This window comes from Triturus cristatus, chromosome 8, assembly GCF_964204655.1.
Source record: "Triturus cristatus chromosome 8, aTriCri1.1, whole genome shotgun sequence".
Classification (NCBI taxonomy): Eukaryota; Metazoa; Chordata; class Amphibia; order Caudata; family Salamandridae; genus Triturus; species Triturus cristatus.
The window spans coordinates 1,094,651,014-1,094,674,019 of record NC_140591.1 but is presented as its reverse complement, the minus strand read 5'-3'; the positions used below and the strand labels follow the sequence as shown (position 1 = coordinate 1,094,674,019).

General features: G+C 46.7%; 1 protein-coding gene across 1 annotated transcript in view; it reads right to left on the bottom strand.

Annotated features, from left to right (window-relative positions):
• The window catches only part of RGPD4 (RANBP2 like and GRIP domain containing 4), a 795,990-nt gene that overhangs the window by 543,295 nt on the left and 229,689 nt on the right, over positions 1–23,006 (bottom strand). Inside the window, exon 13 of the mRNA XM_085622637.1 lies at positions 20,973–21,134. Within this exon, the coding sequence (XP_085478763.1) occupies positions 20,973–21,134 (162 nt within the window). The remainder of the gene's footprint in view (positions 1–20,972; positions 21,135–23,006) is intronic.

Here is a 23,006-nt window from a genome sequence, read left to right as displayed (position 1 = left end):
CAGGAGATGCACCTCACCACACAAACATTAGCCTCACTGCGCAAGCGATGGAAGGGGTATGGTCATAGACACCACATACTCTGGATATGCTAGAGGCGCCCTTTAATGGGTGGCACCAGGCACACCTCTGAAAGTGGTACACACTCAAATAGACCACCAGGTCCGCTATGCGACGGTGGAGGGCCTTCTGGATGGGTCTCCATTGGCACTAATCTCTCTGTACTCCTTGAGCACTGGGCAAGCGCAATTCTTACAATTGCTCACGCCATCCCTGCTATCCGACCCTACGGCACTAGCACTATGGGGAGGGGACTATAATTATACATATGACCTTGACCGGAACCGCTCACGCCCGCCGCTCCTGGGAGCACAATCCATTCAGATCTCCAAACACCTGAGAGACTGGGTAGAGCGTATGCAGCCAAAAGATGTGTGGCGCAGTCAGTACCCTGAAGCGCAAGCATTTTCCCACTACTCCCCATTACATGATCTGCATACGTGGATTGACGCAATATACTGTTCCATGGAAGCCCTGGCTAGGGTAACGCTGACTGATTACTTAGCACGATCGCTATCAGATCACAACTAGGGGTGGGCGGAATTTGCGTAATCGCGTTACGCAAATCTCCGCGAAACGGTAAAAAATCTCCGCGAACACGCGGAATTGCTTGTTCGAGATGCTTTTTTCCTGTTCACAGTTGCTGTTTGCGTGCTCGGGGAGAAATATCTCGCGAACACGCATTTTGAGAACGCGAACAAGAAAAAATTTCGCGAAGTCGCGGAAAGCTGAATTTTTGGCAATTTCGTGTTCTCCGCGGAACGCGAAATTACCGAAATTCCGCGAGCGGAACGGAATTTACCACCCAGGCCTAATCACAACCCACTACAGCTGTAGCTAACATGGGGTGCTCGCAGAGCTAGGATCTTGACCTAGCGTCTCCCCGTAGCTGCACTTAGAGACACACCATTCCGCTCGGCCATATCACAGACGATCACATATTTTTTAGGAGAATACAGCACTGCCTCAAATAGAGGCATAGAATGGGACGCGTTTAAAACGGTCACATGGGGACATGATATCAAAACAACATATAGCTCACGCATGGCACTGACGGCAGATCTACAAAGACACGAGGCGGAAATCCAGAGATGTGAAAGTCTAGTGCCCACAAACCCCCCAGGTGACTCCTCTGCTGGCCAAGGCGCAGCTAGCATATAAGGAGACTTCAGACAGTCTATATGCACTGGATTACAAATACTATTTAGCCCGACAACACACAGAAGGGGATAAAGCAGGCAAAATGTTAGCTTGGCTCTTGAAAACTGACGCTTCCCAACCTCCAATCACAGTGATATACAATAATGAGGGTGTACTAGCAAACACACAGGCAGCAATTAATGACTCATTCTACAAATACTGTACTACTTTGTATAGGGTGCCTGCCACTGATAACCTCCCCCACATTCAACGTTTCTTAGAACCAGTGCAACTTCCGCAGGTCACAAAGCCCCAGCATGACTCGCTAGAGGATCTTATCACAGAAGATGAAATATTAGACGCCATTAAGCAGTTAGCGGCTGGGAAGTCTCCGGGCACCGATGGTTGGCCTTCGGAGTTTTACTCCACTGATTCTGAACAACTCGAGCCCCAGTTATCGAGCGTATATAAGGACGCTTACGAGAGAGGAGATCTCCCAGCATCCTTGCAAGAAGCATTATTGGGGGTGCTACCTAAACCGGGTAGAGACCCACTGCAGATGGCATCATATCGGCCCCTGTCGTTATTAAATGTAGACTATAAAATATTGGGGAAGTGCTGGCCAATAGGCTCCTGGAAACGGCACCCCTCTTGATACAAGAGAATCAAAGCAGGGCCCGTGCTGAGGCTGACACCCCCTGGTTGGTAGCCTTGGATATAGAAAAGGCGTTTGACACCTTGGGGTGGCAGTATCTGCTGGAAGTTTTGTGAAAATTCGGTGTAGGGCCTAAATACTTACGCTGGGTGTGTGTTTTATACACCAACCCGCAGGCAAAAGTAAGAACAGGACGAGACATCTCTCCACAGTTTGTTATTGTGTAAGGTACTAGACAAGGCTGTCACCTATCCTATTTGCATTCGCTATGGAGCCCTTAGCCTGCAAACTGCAACAACGGGTGTTGGAGTGGGAAATTCATGCAGACAGGCAGTGGCATATAATTTTGCTACATGCAGACGATGCGCTGGTCTACTTCCGGGAGGGTGGCGATGTACTGCGGGCCTGATGGCGCTCCTGGATACCCATGCACAGGCCTCGGGCTTTCGGGTTAACTGGCCTAAGTCAGTAGTTTTTCCCATGAAAATGGTCCCAGTGGATCAGAGGCGGGCCATGCCTAGAACCCCCGTTGGAATGGGCATTCAACACTTTCAAGTATCTGGGCGTGCAGATATATCACTCCAGTGCAGATGTCCTAGATAGGAACCTGGGTGAGGCAGTATCCAGGGCACGTGCGGCTCTGCCGTTTTGGCACGGTCTCCCCTTGTCTCCTATGGGGAGAGTGGCCATCGCTAAAATGCTTTTTCTCCCGAGGCTCCTCTATTTCTTTACTGCACTCCCGCATAGGCTGCCTCAGAATATATTTAGGGACATGGAGGTGCTCCTGGTTGCACTGATATGGGGAGGCTCGAGGTCCAGAGTGGCACTCGGTAAACTGTACCGGCCACTCACAGACGGGGGATTGGGGGCGCCAAATGATGAACAATATTATGCCGCTGCGCAGTTACAATGGTCAATGAGATGGCTAGCGAGTGCCCAGGTGACAGATGTCCAGCTGGGCAATACCATTAAGACGTACAGCCATAATAGAATGGCTATCGGGCTCCACCACTCTTATGCAAAAGAAGCAGGGTAATTTGCTCATGACGGCAGCTAGACTTAGCTGGCTGTGGTACGTGATGCCTAAGCGCCAAGCAACACCATATGCACCCATGCTACAACTCAAGATTTTACCGGGTCTGTTTGCTTGCCACGACCATCGGGAACTAGGGTCCTGGGCGGCGGTGGGATTGGATACCTGGGGCGACTTATTTGTGGATACCCAATTACAGAGCCTTGAAGAGTTGACAGCGGCCTTCAGAATCACACAGGGAACATTCATGCTGCATGCTTTACTAACGCGGCAGTTCCACCAAACATGGGGGAACGCCGTGACAGAACCGGACACATTGCAGGTGCTGCAGACCTTGCTTACACATGGGAAGGACGGACATGCGGTAACAGCGATATACAGCTCCCTTAGGTCTGGTCCTAGCCCCCTACTGGCAACGCTCCGAGCATATTGGGATTCCGAGCTGTCAACAACCATGATTGATAAGCAGTGGGCACAGTGTATAGGGTACCCTAAAATAATATCCACGAATGCTAGGCTAAAAATACACAGTTTAATAATTTACATCACACCTATTTAACACCACACAGACTGGCCTGTATGTACCCCGCATCTGTCGACATATGCCCTCGTTGCTTGGGATCAGACGCAAAGTTTCTCCACATGGTATGGGCATGCCCCTGCCTTAGCGCCTACTGGAATGGGATCTCGGCGACACTGGGGGAAGCAACTGATGCTACAATACCTGTGCAAGGCTCACATTTTTTACTGGGCATTACCAAGCACACTGCAGCGCGAAAAAACCTTAATGCATTTCTCGACCTAGCTTTGGCACTGGCAAAGCAGAGAATAGCTATGTCCTGGAAATCAAGAGCAGCTCCCAATATACGCATTTGGCTGTCGGATCTCCGCAGGGCGCTGGTGGCTGAGCACACGACGCAGGTACTGAAGGCTCGCTGTGACCCCCCACAGACCAACCACATGCAATGGCAGGAGTACTTGTCATTTGTGGAAGGTAAATTGAATACACCTTGACCTTTGCAGGGATAAGATTGTTTCCTGCTTTAGGCATGAGTAACAACACGCTACTATATAGATGCGTGGTAGCTGGGCTCCTCCTCAGGCATGACCTGGCCTGACTAGGCAGTACCTCTGGCCCTTGTGTATGCTCGACTGTGTAGTGCGCGCTCCATCCACCCCCTCCCCCCCTTTCTCACTGCCCCCGCTGTCCTTCATGAGTATACCCATAAGCAGTCACCCTAGCTCAGATAGTACATGTGGGTTAATTGAAATCGCATAGTTTTGTGTTTATTGAATTGTTGGTGTGAAAATATTGAGTCGAAGAAAGTCTGTTGCTTTATTTGATGATTACAAAGTGGATAGCACACATGGACATACATAAAATGGGAGATACGGTTCTCTTTTCTTCTGTTTGCCACTAGCATCCAATGTAACCTGATTCCCCACCAAGTGTCAAATATGTAAATGTCACTGTACTGTTCTGTATAATAAAGCTGGCAGATTGTTCTATGTATAACCTGTAACAAACCAATAAAGCCAAATAAAAAAATACCGAGGTGGAGCTTCAATTGGGCCACCTGCTATGTTTATAGATGTAATTGTTTCCCGCTGAGGTTTAATTTCTGTAAAACTTTAGCAGGCCCTGATGCCAGCTCCCCCTGCGTCAGTTCTCCTGTCCAGCTTGTCTGCAGTCCGCTACGCTCTGCTACCCTCTGTTTGTGCCTCTTCTGCTCGTTTCATGCTCTGTTTCTCTCTTTCTGCTCTGTTTTCTGCCCTCTGTTTTGCCTTCACTGCTCGTTATTCTGCTGTTATGCAGTCTTGTACTGTGTTTTACCTTTTGTGCTTGTTTTTCTGCCCTCTGTTTTGTGTTTCTGGTTCATTATTCTGCCCTCCATTTTGCCTTGTGCTCGTTTTTCTACCCTGTTTTGCCTTTCCTACTTATTTTTCTGCCATCAGTTGTGCCTCACCTGCTCATAGTTCTGCCCTCCGTTTTTGCCTTTACTGCTTGTTTTTCTGCCATCAGTTTTGCCTTTTCTGCTCAGTTTTCTTCCCTTTGTTTTGCCTTTTCATTTAATTTTACTGCCTTCTGTTTCGCCCTCTTCTACTTTGCCTTTTCTACTCTTTTTTCTGCACTATTTTGCCTTTTTTCTGCTCGTTTTTCTGTATTCCATTTTGCATTTTCTGTTAGTTTTTCTTCCCTAGGTTTTGCCTTGTTCTGCAATGGGGAAGGGGCGTTGCATGCCTCGACTCCCCGGGATTATTTAGGCCAGAGTACTCCATTCCCGGGGCCTGGGCAATATTCAGAGGGGAGGAAGGCTGCGTGGCACTCCTCCCGGGATGATTTTGGCCTTGGGTACCCCATCCCCTGGGGCTTGGCCATGTCTATCTGGGTGCCCTGGCCCCACCCAGGGCCGCCAGTGTGTATGTCGGGGACCGAGGAGGGAACCTCAAGGCCCCTGATGTCCTAGTTGGCTCCCCACCTACTGCCGGAGCCAGCATTGCTCATGCACGCATGGAGCGGCTATATATGCAGCTCCCTGCATGGGGGAGCAATTGTTTAATGATTTCCTTACTGCATGACTGCAAGCAGGGAAATTTACGAAAACACTACCCCCAGCAAGCGGGATCAGTTTGACAGCTCCCACTTGGTAGGAACGGAGTTGTTTGCTTTTGCAGGCGGGAGTTGTCAAAGCTACAGCTAAGCGAAAGGAAACAGCTATCTCCCGTGGGTGGGCACATCATGAGATGGCAGGAGCCGGCCTTGAGGGATGCGGTCCCCAGGGCCATTATTGGCTCTAGAAGGGTCGGCGCATGGTTCGTCCTTTCGTTGGCACCGTCAGCCCCAAGAGAAGGTGGTCCCGGGGGCCGTATATGGCCTGGGATGAGGGTCATGTGGTCTCGCTCCCCCGCTTTTCTTAATATCATAAGCCCCAGCAAGGTTTAAATTTTTTATTTTAGCCCTGGGGAGGTGGTGGTCCCTGGGACATCAAACAGCCCCAGGAGGGGGGCTCGGGCGGCCCACCTCCATTTTTAAAATCAAGCCCCGGGGAAAGGTGGTGGTCCCCAAAGCTCCCTTGAGCCCATGGAGGAAGGTCTGTGCGACCCCTCTTCACTATAATCCTAAATCCCCAGGGAGGTGGTAGTCCTCGGGGCTCAATAGAGCCTTAGGAGGAGGGATCCGTGCACTCCCCTCCTTTTTTATCACATGCCCTTGGCCCACCTGAAGACTATATATCATTAATAAGCGCTGGAGACCACGTTTAAAAAAGAAAATTGCAAAATTTGCTAACCGTCACGATTTTTGGCGAAAATTTCTTTCCAAAAATGTTTTTGGCCTGGGAGGGGTCAGGGACCACAGGACCAAGGCTAGGGGGTCAGGGTATTTCTACCCTGCCCTATTTTCTTTTGAACTTTTTTTTTTTGGGACTCAGCTGAGCGGAGTCCCAAGATGACTGCCAACACTTCCTGGTTGAAGTGTTGGCAGACAACCAGATCTCTGCACAAGATTGGGAGGATTCGCAGAGGGGTCGCGTCCCTACACTTTTAATAACTCAAACTGCTGAACGGATTTACACCACATAATAACAAGCATTGGCATAGCCAATAGGTCTCGCTTTTGGGACCTTATAAGTATTTAGTTATGCAGCACAATATCCTTGGTGCAACAACAACTGTTGCACGGCTAAACACTTATAAGGTCCCAAAGGCGAGACCTATTGGCTATGCCAATGCTGGTTATAAACTATTAACACAAAAGATTTTATTGAACTTGCTGAAAGCAAGAAATGTTACACAGTGTAATAAAGCGTATTATTTTCTTAAACAATTATCGGACGAAGAGACAAGTATTTGTGTGGGCTTTTTCTTCGTGGGGCTTTTCGCTCACGGGATTCAATGCTTAAAATAATCTGATTGTACCACCTAGTCTATGTCGCCGATTGGATTGTATCAGATTATTACCCGTATCTCTTCTAGGTCTACTAACTGACGTTCCACTTGTACCTCTTTAACTCTTATGATAATTGAATTAATGTATTTATTAACTTGTATTGAACTGGTCCTGTCGTTTCTGTGTGCTTTTAGGGTTGTTCGCAGCCCAATAAAGATTTTAAAATGAAAACTGAAAATGAATGAATGAATGAGTCAAAACTGCCACTAGACAAAACTCCAATCTCCCTCCAGCAGGAAGAATTTAGCAGCAGAGACATCTTGACACTTTCATTGTGCTGCTGGACGTTCAAGGAGGTCTGCAGCAGGTGCTTTTAAAACCATAACATATTTAAAAACACAGTTTCCCTGGGAGGCTGGAGGGGGGGGGGGCAACAAGAGGCAGAAAACAGCTGAAGCGCTACAGTAAAACATGTCCACAACTGGCAAGAACCCTTCAGCACAGAGCACAGGCACAGGCCCAGATCGCCAGAAATCCAATCAACAATGTCTATTCACTCACAAAACACGTTCACTTGTCTAAGGAATGTGTTCACCGTGACTGACTTTCTCCAGGGAAGGATGAGGTGGTGGATCTCTAGCCAGAGAGGGGGGGGGGGTTGTGTGCAGTTGAGGAATCCTCAACAGCACCCAACCACCACCTCATCCCTCCCTAGAGAAGAAAGTCAGAACACCAACACGCAACAACCTCCTGAAACATAACTTCTTAAACCTAAAAATGTCTCCTAGACCAGCTAGAAGCGCATATGCTTCACTCACAAACCCTCCAAATGACTAACTTCTACACCACAATGAACGGATTTGCCTCCTCATTCCATTGTTTGCCCCTAACAAGAAGCGTATTATGTTCACAGAGATGTGTATAGAACTGGATTGCCCATAGTACGGCCATGCACAGCTGTCCGCCACCACAACCCCTCACTACCATGATGGAGCAATTCAGCACACAAGGGGGTGTGACCGTGTGTGGATTAACACTAGGATCACAACATAGGGTTAAGTATGAGGAAGATTCCTGTAGGTCAACTCATCGTGAGTGATGGTGGGTCTGCGGCACAGTTATTCGGCACAACAAGCCACACGCCTGGCGTGACTGCTGTAGCCCAGCTCTACAGACCCCTCGGAAGGCCTTGGTCTGTCCAGAAATGTTTAATATCCCGGTTGGCTTTGCACAGTTTCTGAGACAACATTTGTTTCCCAAAATAGCTGTGTATGTTGGCTGACTCTGCTCGGGGGCCTAGGGAAGGGCGTGACGCGGCAAAGGGGTATGGCCACGAGTCACCCAATCGCAAAGGAAAGTTTGTTGATGGCTGGACCGCGTGTTATGAAGTAAGAAGGGGCTGGGACATGCATAAAGTAGGGGAAAAAGCTTGAGGCCAGCAAAAGCGTGTGCGAGCGATGAGCTTAATGAGCATGACGAGGAAAGCCAGATGGCGCCTCTGCTCGTAACCGCAAGCTTGAGGCCAGCAAAAGCGTGTGGTAGCATTTTCTGAAACCCACTTACTAAAAGTCTCGCCAGAGCAGCGCATGCCCTGGCTCAGGCGAGACCTAAAAAGACCTCTTTCTAGACCAAGAGCTACCTTTCTGCCGAATATGGTGTAATTCCGTTCAGCGGTTCAGGCTGTAGTCGTGGTCAGAATTCGGATGAGAATGAATAATCAACGCCTCCCTTCTACAGGGGTCGATACGGGACTCTCTGAAAGCCGGCCAAGACCTCCCCATCTTAAAAAAAACTTACGCAGGATTCTGCTTCCACTGACAACTTTAGACCTATATCTAATATCCCACTCCTAGCTAAAGTTCTGGAGAAATGTGTGCAACAGCAGTTGAGCTAACACATCACCAACTTCCACCTACTAGACTACTTCCAATCCGGATTCAGACCTGGGCACAGCACTGAAACCACCCTTCTCCACATCGTGGATGATGCCCTCCAAGCCCTTGATCAAGGCAAAACCGGTCTCCTAATCCTCTTAGATCTATCCACGGCTTTTGACACGGTCAACCACGAAAAACTGCTTGAACGCCTCAAACTCAGGATGGGATTGGATGGCCCCGTTAGTGAGCGGTTCTGGAAGAAGGAGCTAAACCATTCAAGAAGATTCCTAATCAATGGTAACTTGTCTGCTCCCTCTCCGATCATGGTTGGAGTCCCCCAAGGATCAACCCTGTCCCCTATACTCTTCAATCTCTACCTCGAACCGCTAGCCGAAGTACTACGCACCGCAAATATCTCCAACCATATGTATGCCAACGACACCCAGATCTATATCAAAATCTCTTCTCCTGAGGAGATTCTTTCCCTGAATGAGACCTTGAAATTGACTGTCCAATGGCTCACCTCTAACCAGCTCAAACTCAACGCAAACAAAACTGAATTTCTCCTAATCTCCCCACCCAAAACCAACTCTGACATTCAGGAATGGATTAAGGCGATCACCGCTTTAAACTGCCCACCGACCATAGTGGACTCCGCCAAATCCCTTGGAATAACCCTCGACTGCAGCTTGAGCATGCGTGACCACATCAACTCGATGGCCAAATCAGCCAGATTTCCCCTGAGCTACCTAAGAAACCTGAATCCTTTCCTTGACACTCCCGACCTAAAAACTGCAGTCCAGGCACTAGTCCTCTCCAGACTGGAATATGGATGCTCTACCCTCTGGGGTATACCCAAGATCTTACTGGCCCCATTAAAAGCCTGTCTCATAACAGCCGCCAGACTACTAACAGGCTCAAGGAAATTCGACCACATCTCACCACACCTGAAAGCTCTGAACTGGCTTCCCTTTGAGGCCAGTATCCAACTTAAACTGGCATGTATCACTCACAAGGCTCTATACTCAAATTCCCCTGCATTTCTCACCCAGAAACTCGTGGTATCTGGAGGAGCCAGAAACTCCCGGTCCGCCAGAGACCTCTTGCTCCAACCAGCATGCTTGCGAAAAGAAAATTACAATCGGGCCTTTTCTGGGGCCGCACCAAGAATATGGAACTCGCTCCCGCCCGCCATTAGAAGAACTCCATCTCTGGCACACAAAAGGAGGCCAAAGCCTTCCTAATCGGCAAATTCCTCTCCTAAATCTTGCTTTGCAATCACCTCAGCGACTTTGTTCTTCTTCCGATTACTGCCACACCTTGGATTATCCGGATGCTATCCACCCGGCACCTCCGTGCATCCCACCCGGGATCTGGGACCTCTAATTCTCATAAAATGTATTTACATGTTTGTATCCCAAATGTTTCCACCCCCCCCCCCCCTTCTAAGGATTTGTATACAACTTGTTACTCCTGTAAAGCGCTCTGATAACCCAACGGGTCAAGTTCGCGCTCTATAAAACACAAAAATAAATAAACATGGGAAATGCTTTTTTTCGGTCCTCAATTGATGGATCGCCTTGAGACTAGAATCACTGGGCCACTTTTTGGGGAAAATTTCGTGAAAATTCAAACGGTGCCGAAGATATAGGCAAATGAAAAAACACTTTTCCTATGGAAACATGGTCTTAGCAACCGCCAATTAATATCTATCTATCTATCTATCTATTATCTACTGGCGGTTGCCAGTAGATAGTTCTAGTTGGGTCCTATTTTCCATAGGAAATCCGCAACATTCTATTTGGAATAACTTTGGCGCCGATTGACGAATCTTCGCAAAATTTTAAAAACTTTTGGCCAGCTCCGGTCCACTCCTATCCTGAAAGTTTCACGGTGATTCGTCAAGCAGGGGCCGAGAAAAAAGGGGGGTCCCAAAACGCGTTTTCCCCATGCAATTTCCCATAGGACCTTTAGCCGCAGCTACTGCTGAACGGAATTACACCAAATTTGGCAAAGAGGTAGTCCTTAGTTCAGACTCGTGCCTTTTGCTTAAATGGTGTAAATCCGTTCAGTAGTTCCTGAGAAAATTACATTTAAAAGTACATATATATCTATGGCCTCGGAGGATCCGCGCACCCTATGCACACCCAGCGCGCACCGTGCCATTCACGAGCTGCATTCTAATTGGCTGTCAACACTCCAAATCAGGAAGTGTTGGCAGCCATCTTGTGCCTAGGTAGAACCGAGGCACAAGAAACCTAAAAAACAAACGCGAAAAACGCAAAAAGGGGGCAGGGTAGAAACACCCTGTCCCCCTAGGCCTGCCCAGGGGGTCCCACAAGGACCCTCAGGGCCCAAAAAATCCTTAAAAAAAAAAAATTAAAAAAAAAGTCGAGATTCGGCCAAATCCCGGGGGCAATAGTTATGTAAAGGGGGGCTTTATTTAAATATGTGCGGGGGGCTCTCAGGCCCCTACAGCCCGAGGACCGCCACCCCCCGGAGCTTCTTAATATTCGTTGGGGGGGGGGGGGGGGGGGACTCTCAGGCCTTCAAGTTCTTTGTTGGGGGGCTCATGACCCCCCGCGGACCCAGGGACCGCCACCCCCGGGGCTTTACTTTTTAAAAATATACCCTGTGTGCCCCGGGGCTCTAAATATGTAAGTTGGGGGGCCCTGGGGACCACCACCCCCGGGGCTTTGAAACAGGTGCGAGGGGGGCCCCCCACCTGGAGCCCTTGATGGCCCTGGGGACCGCCACACCCCAGGGCCGGCTCCTGCAGTGTCCCGGTGTGCCCACCCCCGGGACACTGCCGTTTGCAATGACAGGGCGGGAGCCTTGCGGCTCCCACCCTGTCATTGCAAACTGCTTTGCTATTTGAAAAAGAGCAGGAAACCTGCTCTCTCTTCCAAATAGCAAATCAGATTGCTTTTCCACATGGGGAGCAGCATGTTAGCTGCTCCCCATGTGGAAAAGCAATGCCAGCTCCCGCAGGATGCGGGGCGCCGGCTGGGACCGTGGGGGGATTGGGGACCCCCCCACGGAGTGGGATGGGGTCCCCTGGGCTATTAGTGGCCCGGGAGGGGGGCCACGTGGCCCCCCTCCCCAAAATGATTATTTTTTAAATAAAAAATAAAAAAGGGCCCGCCCCGGGGGATGGGGTCCCCGGGGCCATAAGTGGCCACAGGAGGGGGGCAAGGCAGCCCCCCTCCAAAATAAAACAAATAAATTTAAAAAAAGGGCCATGCCCCGGGGGATGGGGTCCCCGGGGCAAATTATGGGCTCGGGAGGGGGGCCACGCGGCCCCCTTCCCGATTTTTATATTTTTAATAAAGAAATTGGGGGCAGGCCCTGGGGGATGGGGTCCCCATGGCCAATAAATTAGAAAAAGAAGGGGGGCTTCACAGCCCCCTTCTTTAAAAAAATAAAACTGGATCGGGCAGGAGGCCACGCCCCCTCCTTGCACCACTCTGCAAACGCGCCCCCTGGCGCGTTTGCAGAGGGGGAACAAATTCCCCTTGAATACTGGGGGTCCCGGAGGGCCAACTAGCCCACCAGGTACCTCCAGTATGCGCCAGGGAGCTGTGTTGCAGAGAGGTGTTCTGAGGCCACGCTCCTTTTTACACCTCTCTGCAACGCAGCTCTGTGGCGCTTACTGGAGGTAGCTGGTGGGCTAGTTGTACCCCAGGAACCCTCAGTATTCAAGGGTAGTTAATCCCCCAACTTAAAACGCGCCACGGGGCGCGTTTGCACAGTGGTGAAGGGAGGGGGCGGGGCCTGAGTTCACATGTGTGGAAACATGCCCTATGGCCCGGTTTAAGTTGGGGAATTAATTCCTTGTTAATACTGAGGGTCCCTGGGGGCCAACTAGCCCACCAGGTACCTCCAGTAAGCGCAACGGAGCTGCGTTGCAAATCTGTGTAAAAAGGGGCGTGGCCTCTAAGCACCTCTGCAACGCAGCACTTAAAACGCGCCACAGGGTGTGTTTACAGACATATCACCTCAGGCCACACCCCCTTCCTCCACCACTGTGCAAACGCGCCCTGTGGCGCGTTTTAAGTTGGGGAATTAATTCTCTTTCAATACGGAGAGTCCCTGAGGGCCAAATAGCCCAACAGGTATCTCCAGTATGTGCCAGAGAGCTGCGTTGCAGACAGGTGTTCAGAGGCCATGCCCCTTTTTACACCTCTCTGCAACGCAGCTCCGTGGCGCTTACTGGAGGTACCTAGTGGGCTAGTTTGACCCTAGGGACCCTTAGGATTGAAGGGGACTTAATCTCTCAACTTAGAATGGTGACAGGGCGAGTTTACACAGTGGTGAAGGGAGGGGACGGGGCCGGACGTGATGTGTGCAAACACGCCCTGAGGCGCGTTTCAAGTTGGGGGAAAAACTCCACTTCAAACCTGAGGGACCATGGGGGCCAAGTAGCCCACCAGGTGCTTCCAGGAAGCGCCACTGCGCTGCGTTGCAGAGAGGTGGTGCAGGCCGTGCCCCTTTTGACATCTCTCTGCTACGCAGCTCTGTGACGCTTACTGGATGTACTACGAATTCCAATTTACTCACCTGTTATCAGCAGAGACCTCAGTGGTGCATCTTTTAGCCCAGCACTGACCCTGAAAGTATTTCTAACCGTACTTACCAGTAACTTGTATTTCCTTCCATAGGAATCCATGGTCTGGTTTTAAGCAGAAAAGTTTGTCTATTTTCACAAACTAAAAATATTCCTTACAAATCGCCTGTATGACTTAAACGCATTCTTTCAACTGTTTACAGGAGATGCACCAGTGCTGGATCCAGGATCCACCACTGAGTAAGAAAAAGTGACGATAACACTACTTACCTGCTAAGTGAATTTCCTGCCATAGGATAACATTGGTGATTCTATGTGAAAGGATCCAGTCCTGTGGTTGGAAAAGTAATCCATAAAGTAACTAATTGCATTTAACTAGAAATTCACATTGAGCTCAATGGTGCATTGTGTTTGAAATTGTGTTGCCCATTGCAACAACGGTAACTACTGTCCTTAAAAGTCTATTGCCTATTTGCAAAGTATTTAAACTAAAGTAATTTATTCTGAGAAAGAATATTTTGTAATGTGATGTATAATGTAATTATAATGTAATTTAAAAAATAAAATATCTAAAAATAAATAGTTTAAAAAAAATTTAGGAAACCAGTTTCAAAAATATCAATATAACAATTAATACATTTAAAAATTGTCATTTACAAAACCTTTGAAATTCACTGAAAAAAACATAGGTTTCAGGCACGTTGTAGTTAGTTGGACATTTCTCTCGTACAAAACCATTGAAATTCCCCCGTTATAGTTAATTCAGCTAACTATAACTTGTGCGCCCGCAATGCACTGCTAATTACATCACATATTACATCACTGATGACATCTCAAATGACAACACTGATGACATCATCCTTGTGATAAGAGTTGCAGACCCCCTCTCACCACAATAGAACCTTTGATACACACACTCAAAAATAGAAACTAACATTTTTAAATGAATGGACATAGCAATACCACTTACAACACGCCAATTCAGTAATTCCAAGATCTATACACATATCCACTCATTCACCAACAGTCCTATACAGTCACTCATACATGTACTCATCATATGTACTTATACACCTATACATCCTGTTACACAGTGACACACATCCATAGAGTTACTCAGACACAGTCACACATGCAAGCAAAGTATCAAACATCCATTAAATTGCATATATACAGTTATACACACACCACCACACTTACTGCTACAGAAACTTATACATACTTACTCTCTTAAACAATCACTTATAGAAACACAGACTAATTTATACAGGAACTCTTCCAATCTCTCACTCTCACATATACTCACTTATATACACCAATACTGACAGATACTAGTTTAAACATATGTAGTTACTCATAAAGACACTATTGAGACAGTCATTCACTCACTAACACACCCATACACACTCATCCACCCATACAGTGCGGCACACATGCTGTCTTCAACACATACAAACAGTGAGTCACTCATTCATGCATCTATGCACTATGTAATACCCCCCACCGAACCATACAGACACTCAGACACTCATATTGATACTCAAAAAACACAACTAATAACCTAGATAGACACTCCTGTAGCTAATTAACAACCCATGCAGCCACGTATACACAAAGTGAGAGACGGATACAGATATTTACATATTTAAAGAGTACTTACTAACCCATGTATTCACCAAGATACACTTAATCAGTCAGTTATTTAATCAATTTCCCCCAAAAAAATTCATCCATTTAGAAACTTATATACCCATTTATTCTTCCATCGACCTTGAGATATACATATATAAAACATATTTGATTTTCAGAAAAACACACATTCAGTGGATGTCATGAGTGAGGTCATCAGTGATGTCATTTGAAATGTCATCAGTGATGTCATGAGTGATGTCACTGACCATGTCATGAGTGATGTAATATGTGACGTCATCAGCAGTGCATGCGGGCGCGCGAGTTATAGTTAGCTGAACTAACTATAACGGGGGAATTTCAATGGTTTTGTACGAGAGAAATGTCCAACTAACTATAAGGTTTTTTAAATGCTAATTCCTAACTATAACATGCCTGAAACCTATGTTTTTTTTAGTGAATATATCTCTCTCTCTCTCTCATATATATGCAAGAGGGGTCAATAGTGGACCTGTAAGTATGGTTAAGTCATACTTTTAATTGGAAAAATATGGTTTTGTTTTCTTAGACCTTTGTGTTGTTACACAAATCTGCATGAACAAAGGGAAGTCCTCTTTGGCTTCTTCAAGGCACGTTTTGTGTAGGTCCATCAAACAGGGTCTTAAGTATGGAGGTGGGTTCTAAAGGTGGCATTTCCTAATTTTACTCTCAAGAATCCTTTGCTCCTCTGAACAAACACAAATGCCTAAACAGAATTACACCAAACTTGTAAGGTTAATAGAACTTTGCTCAATAAAGTGCCTTTACTTACTTTGCTGGCTGTAAATCTATACAGTAGTTTCATGAAATGAGAGTTTAAAAAAAAATTCCAGTGTGGTAATCAAGAGGTAAACTTTTAGAATTATCTGGACCAATAATTCACAGATCATCCGCCTGCAAAGTATTTGACAATATGGTCAGCTACATTGTTTCTGAATGCTTGATAGTGAAGGGCTTCTGGTCATAGCTGCCAGATAGGAATGCGGGGTTGAGAGCGTCCCAATTGTAAAGTCAGCTCAAAAGGGCAGTGGTCCAAGAGGGTGCGACCCAAATATTCTGCATCAGTCACCTTTTCTATCACTGTATTGCAATAAGCTAGATCTATGCACATGTGCAGGGAATGCAGTCCTGAAAAGATAGAAGGGAGTATGCTCTATGCTCGGGGTACAGCAGTTGCCACACATCTACCACCTGGCTATCCTGTGCCCACTGCTGTAAACAGTTTGTGGTTGCGTGTGGCTGTGCACTCATCAGCGGTGGAGTGTAGGAAAGTGCCCTTTCTGACATGGTCGCCCCCACTTTTTGCCCATTGTTACTGATGTTCTTGACTAGATCTGTACTGGGTCCCAGCTAAACGACCCCAGTGCCAGAGGTCTTTCCCAAAACCTGTACATTTGTTCAACAGTACTCCAATACACAAATACTTTAGCACCACTATAAGTTCCTGGTAAATGGTAACTATGGTATCCAGTGCCTGGGTTCTAAAGAGGGTCCTTATGGGCTGCAGCATGTGTTATGCCACCCAAAGAGACCCCACAAAAACTGCATGCAGCCTGCCACTGCCAGATGCGTAAAAGGGCACAAGCCCTTCTGAAAACACGCTATTGCGCACTCTGTGTGTAATGCCCAAATACACAGCATGTCTTATACGCAAGTCAGCCCTACAGCAAGCCTTAGAGCCCTAAGGCAGGGTGCATTATGAATGATACATGTGAGGGCATATCTGCATGAGCAGGTACAACCCCATGATGCCTAGTACCATTACTAGGACATTGCAAGTGATCAGGCAGCCATGTTAAGGGTATAGATTGGGCACTGGTCATTACGAGTTATCCAGCTACATAATGACTGCACTCAAAATAATGGTGTTTGGTATAAAACACATCGTCTCAATCTATACTGATGCCAGTATCAAAATTTTGAGATTTTTTTACTCTAGCTTTAATTAGACTAATTGGTGTCCACCAAAATCCCTCCCCCCCAATTTCTGCAGCATGGTCAGCTCCACAGTAGTCAAGTGTGTCTCTTGCAGGCATGTCAAGTGAATATAGCGTTGCATCAAGTATGCGTGAATCAGGACTACTCAAACACCCAATGTCCCCAGTACTGGCAGAGGGTCAGAACTTCTCCCTGCAAAATGAAAAAGCGCAGTAAAACCGAAGTAACTCAGTCCAAGTCAGAAAGTACATGAGGGCTGAAAATGCGGTAGTCATGGGTAGCAGAGCTGTCCCCATGCTGCCCCTACAGCACAAGTGTAATCACATTCCCCCCACAGTTTCAGGCGAAGGTACCTCACTGTGGTTGACAGCCCCATTTACGTCGGTCCAAAAATCTTGGCAAGGTTGACTAGGACCATAACAGCAGCCTCTTTAAGCTACTGTAATCATATTAACAATCTGCAATCATTGGTGTGATTCCTAGGCAGTGTCGGAGAGCAGCCACAGCCTCCGATTGCTTAATTTGCCCCAGATTGGACAGCCTGGTCATCGAGGGGCTATCCAGACATGGAACTGCATTGCAAACCCAGTTCCTCGATCACTTATGCATGCTCTTTGACTGCCTGCTCTGTGGTGGGGCATCCTTTGGGCCTTTTAACAGATCTTCACCTTTGTTTCAGAGTATATCATTCTCCATCTGCAACAGTCCAATCCATCAGCCTTGGTATACCTGTAAACTCCAACCATGACCAGGTTTCTGCCAGGCCTTGGGGAGGCCTCTCTCCACCGGACGGGCCTGAGACTCTGTAAATGCGTTCAATTGAGAAAAAGATCAACTGCTTGCCAGCTAGTACCATCTGTGTCAGCCATTCCTCTAGGTAGAGGTCCATACTCGACCCCTTCACCTTTTCCAGCTGTCCAACAATGGGCTCATTATTCCGGTGTGATCGCCCTTCGGCGTCACACACCTTTAGCTTCAGATATCGAACTTCGCCCTGAAAGACCTTTAGCTCCTGAATATTCTGCACAGAGGGTTGTATCTCAGCAATGGCAAATTCATTGGTGGCTACATGCTCCGACAGCTTTCAATGATCTGCTTGTAGTATCCCCACTTGCAGGGCTACCATGTCTATCTTGGGATCTAAGATGGATTTAACCTCCAGAATCGCCTGCAAGATGGCCCCTAATTAGCTTGTGTACTCTGAGTGTTGCAGTGACTGCTTCAGTTGCAGCTGGTTGGTGGTTCAGTGCGAGTTCATATCACCCTTATTGCTCCACCCGGCCCTTGGATTTGCCCATTAATGACCGCTCATGGTTCCCGGTGCAAGGAGTCTTTCAAACTCCTTACTCTGCAGTTAAAAATATGAGGTCCAAGGGATCTCTCCAGCTGCTCTCGCAATTCCAGCCTGCCATGTCCACCATGGTGCAAATCTCTGATCATGGTATCCTGGGTAGCCAGAAGTACCAATGTGAAACAGTAACGGGATAGGAGTAAGTGCAAAAAGAAATCGGGAATCAGGAATGTACGGGATCAAGGTGGTTAGTCACTGTAAGGGCCACTGCAAGACTTGAAGTAGGCAACAGGTGCATATCACACAGGGCCTAGGGGTAGGGCATCCTCAAGTGTCATCAGGCCAGCATTAGAGGACCAGCCCTGGTCCCTTTCATGCCACAAAGAACCCCCGGGGAGATCCAAATCTTGCAAGTCAGTTAGCATCCGCACCAGCAGAGAGATGTTAGGAATAATCCTGATCGGTACACGCCGTCTGCCCGGGTCTTGGGAGGGAGGTGGCCACCCATCACCAACCTCGGAGGGAGACTCGTGGTGCAGGAGCGCTCCTCTTCCCATACCACAGGAGGGGAGTCAGCCGTCAATCCCAGGCAACAGGTGAGCAGTTGAACAGCACTCAAGCCAGCCTCGCAGTCCTATTGAGGCTGCAGTAGTGGGCATGGTTGCAGGCCGAACTAGGTCCTTGCGGCTCGCGCATGCTCAGGACAACGCCACCTGCCACATCGGCAAGCTCGCTATTCTCGCTCAGTTCTGGGCTGCAGGGCCACCTTGAGAGGGAATTGTCACAGTAAAACCATGACGCCTGTATCGGGAGGCCGCGGTGGAGCTGGTGTGTCATTCACATGTTCACCATCTTGACCATGCCTCAGCAATAGTGGTCAGGGTGGCACTAATGGCATGAGAGGAGAAAGGAAAAGAGGATTTCTGGTGTGTCACTGTTTCATCAGGCGAACACAATTATGTGAGGTTGTAGTGACTTCAGCAGCGGGAGCTGCAGTTGCTTGCAATGGCATACATCAACAAAAATGAGAGAAATAGGAGGATTTTGTTTTCCAGGGCCAAACACAAGTCAGAAAGGAGCTGAGAAGGACTAATGAGGAGGAATTTTGTGAAGCTATAATGGCCAACGTATTCTTTGGTGGGCAAAAGGACATGATGGTTCTAGATAAGTGAGAATAAACTGGACAACACAGAGCAATAATTCAAAAGTGAATGAAACTCAGATGGAATTCATGGATGGTAGTGCAAAGAGAAGTAAGTCCGATTTATTTACAGCAGATTTGAAGCTTAGAATTGTGCACTTGTACAGCTTAAGGAGGAAGGCAGGATTGACCGATGTTCCAGCAAGGGGTGGCTAGCACCATACTGCTGCTGGAGAACAAACTTGAGATCTAGCAAAATATGGTTAAAGCAGCTATCAGAGGTGTGGTGGGAAAACCTGACTTGGCACTCAAGATGTACTAATCTGAAGTGATATTCACCTCAGGCCCAACATAGGTAAAACAAGCATTTGCAATGCAATAGGTCTCGCATTTATGAGAGTTTGAGCTATCGGCATTGTAAATGACAATGCCTTTTATTAATGTGTTGTTTTTAAAACAGATAAATAAAAGGCATTGTCATTTACAATGCAGATAGCTTAAACTCTCGCAAATGCAAGACCTATTGTAAATAGTGCACAGAAGCTGTAATTAAAGCCTACCGAGTAAAACCGCACTTAAAAGGGGGTACCGCCATGGGAGGTTACAAAATGAGACAAGGTGGTACTAAGGAGGGACTACTAAGTCTATTGACCAATGAACAGTCACAGTTTACAGTGGACAATGACAAGCCAATGAAAAATAAGGGTGGAGCTTCAAATCCCTACCTGAATACAGCATGCCTCACAGAGCAGCACATGTGCAGCCCAGGCTCGACCTAAAGAGCTAACAGCCTTCATATGATGTGCTGTACGGCAATGGCATGATCCAATCCTGAAAAAGTGGCCTACTTGGGCGGCGAGTTGCTTTATGAGTAGAAGCATCTTTTACTCTCCATATGGAAGCGCTGGAACTATCGTAAAGGCAACCACTACAAATGGTGCTCACGGGACTAGTGACCCTGGAAGTCATATTTAGCTGGTGATACAATGGTAAGTTATGGGTAGCGCAGAGAAACCAGAACTATTTATTCCATAAATTAAGGAGGTTAAAGAAGGTGCTCTTCCAGCCATATAACGCTTCATGGATAGTGCCACTTTTGCTATCTAAGCTTGGTATGCTGCCCACGCCTGCTTGTTAACCACTTCACTGGAGGTACGGGATGGGAGAATGTGTCCCTAGCTTCAAGAAGTCATTGCCAGAGCAGTACACTGTTTTCTGCTTCAGTCTCTTTTCTATTCCCATTGACTGCATTCGCTGACCTTCTCCCTCTTATGTTACCCTTTACATTATTGTTTCTGCAGGCATGCCATGAACTTGTTTTTATAGAGCACTACATACCGCACTTCTGCCATTCCGAATCACCACAAATACCAGTTGTTACTCCTACCCACTCATGGTGCTCATCTTATCTACCTCGAGGAGTATGGACGGCTGATTACCTATGACAGGATTTGAACATGCAGCTTGCCAATCACCACTTTGTTCCAGCACGTGAATGCTGATCTCAGTGAGCTATCTCTAACTATTTGAATATTGTGGTTGACTTATAGTGTGAGAACAATCATAAAATATTGAATTATTTGAGGTGAAGATGCAACTACAAATGGTGTGTTCTGGGGTATTGTGCCATGCTGTGCTGAAACTACACATTTCTTTGATTTTGTAATATTTGTTTTGGACAATAAAACATTTAAATGTTTTTAAAAAAACACTACCTGAATATCTTGACTGTGAAAGTGCTTGAACAGAGGGTCAATAGGTTCAGGAATACTCTTTTTCCTCTTGATGATCTCTACCAAAGGCAAAACCTTCTTCCAGTAGTAAACACACCGTCCCATGTACTCCCTCTGGTCATAAAAGGAATTCAGTGTACTGCCCTAAAAGAGTCCACAGAATATAATGTTTGAGACAGAGCAGACAATTTGGTAAAACCCACTATTTACAGCTTTAAACCAGCACCACTTCCACATTTTTGAGCATCTCCTATTTAATACATGGCAAGTGCTTTTTTGTACTAAATAAACCATACTTCAACCTTGAACATCTGTAATTTAAGCATGTGAAAAGAAACTAAACTATTACTTACCTATAAACAAAGTTTATAGATCATTAGCATCTTCTGTAAAAAAATATGCTTTGCTCAAACGTTTCTTGGCACCTGGCAAGAACGGCAGAATTTGTTTTAGTAGAAAACACTGTAATCTAGGCAGAGACTGGCGCTTCAATTGAACCTTATGATGTCTAAGTGAATACAAACCTAAGCTTATCAGGCACATCATGGATTACTTTTTGTAGTAGATCTCGAGAGTGAGAAATGAAAGATGGCATGCTTCATGTATTAACACACAACTAGAGATCACTGTTACAGATCAGCAAGTTTACAATCAAGAGCACATATTTTTACTGCAAGCCTTCTGGGTAGGATCAATCAAGGATCCCTGTTAAAGTCATGTAGATTCTGCCAGTACAAAAGGAAGCTACACGCTCCAAAGCTGTAAATTAATCAATTCAATTTATTAGGCAAAAAAACCCTTATGCTTTTTGGTCGAATGGTCTTGCTGTTTTTTTTTTTATTAAATCTGTACAAACAGACTGAGATACTTAAATGTGCTTTTTTCAACTGAGGCTTTTGAAGAAAATCAATCCTATGGTTTCAGCTCAGTAAAGATTTCAAATTGTCAATACATTTAATTCTTCTAGATTGGTCTAGTGCATGGGTACCATATATATTAAAGGAGGGAGTGGAGAGGGAAAGTGTCCATGCGGACACGAGGAGTGGATTCAATCTCCCCAACTATAATTTAATAAACACGTAGAATCCACCCGTACAAGACAGGCGAAAAGACGGGAATTGGTCTAGGGTTGGGTGTGTTTCCTACAATGGTGGGAAGCACATTGTGTTCTTTAAATACCCCTCACATACCAAAAGGGCCCTTGGTGTCATGTTTCATCATAGGGGTCTTCGCGTCCCTCTACGGAACGCGGCGTGCTACTAACCAGCGAGTACGCGGGAGCACGGATGTAATCGCTATGTGTGGTGTGAGGGTAGTGAGTGGTAGGGTCAGGAGTGGATGGTGAGTTTTTAAAAAATACCTGGCAATTGAAGAGTACAAAAAATTTTAATATACCTCTATGCTGGTATTGTTGAAATTGGTGAGGTGGAGGTTTGGTGTATTCAATGTACATAACCTCCTAAGTGTGTCGACATGTTTCGAAGCCACAAGCTTCTTCTTCAAGACGGGTGCACAGATCCCTACCCTACTCACATGCGACAGTCTACTACCGTCAATACATAGGGGATACTATGTATATAATTTAATGTATAATGTGGCCAAATGTGCCTACTATGGTCAATCTGGCTGGAACAAGGTAATCCCTTATTTGTCAATCTGTAAAAGAACACACAAATCTAAAAGAGCATTAAATCTGCATAAGAACGCTCTGGTCGTGCAGATCGTGACCTGTAAAAGTGAACCACACAGTGTCTAGAGGTAACTGTGAGCGTATCCGTGTTAGTGCAGTGCCCTAGAAAAAATGGACAAACATTGGATAAACACAACACTTAACATAAAGCACACACTCTATACTAGTCTAATCAATAGGTCGTTGTCGTACTTTCCTTGGGATAGATGAAGAAAGACGGAAATAGATTTGCATACTTGCTATAATGAAGCCAATGGCATGAGCCTTCAAGATTCACGCAGAGATGCAGGAATTTATGAGGAAATTGAAACTACTGGCCTTCTTTA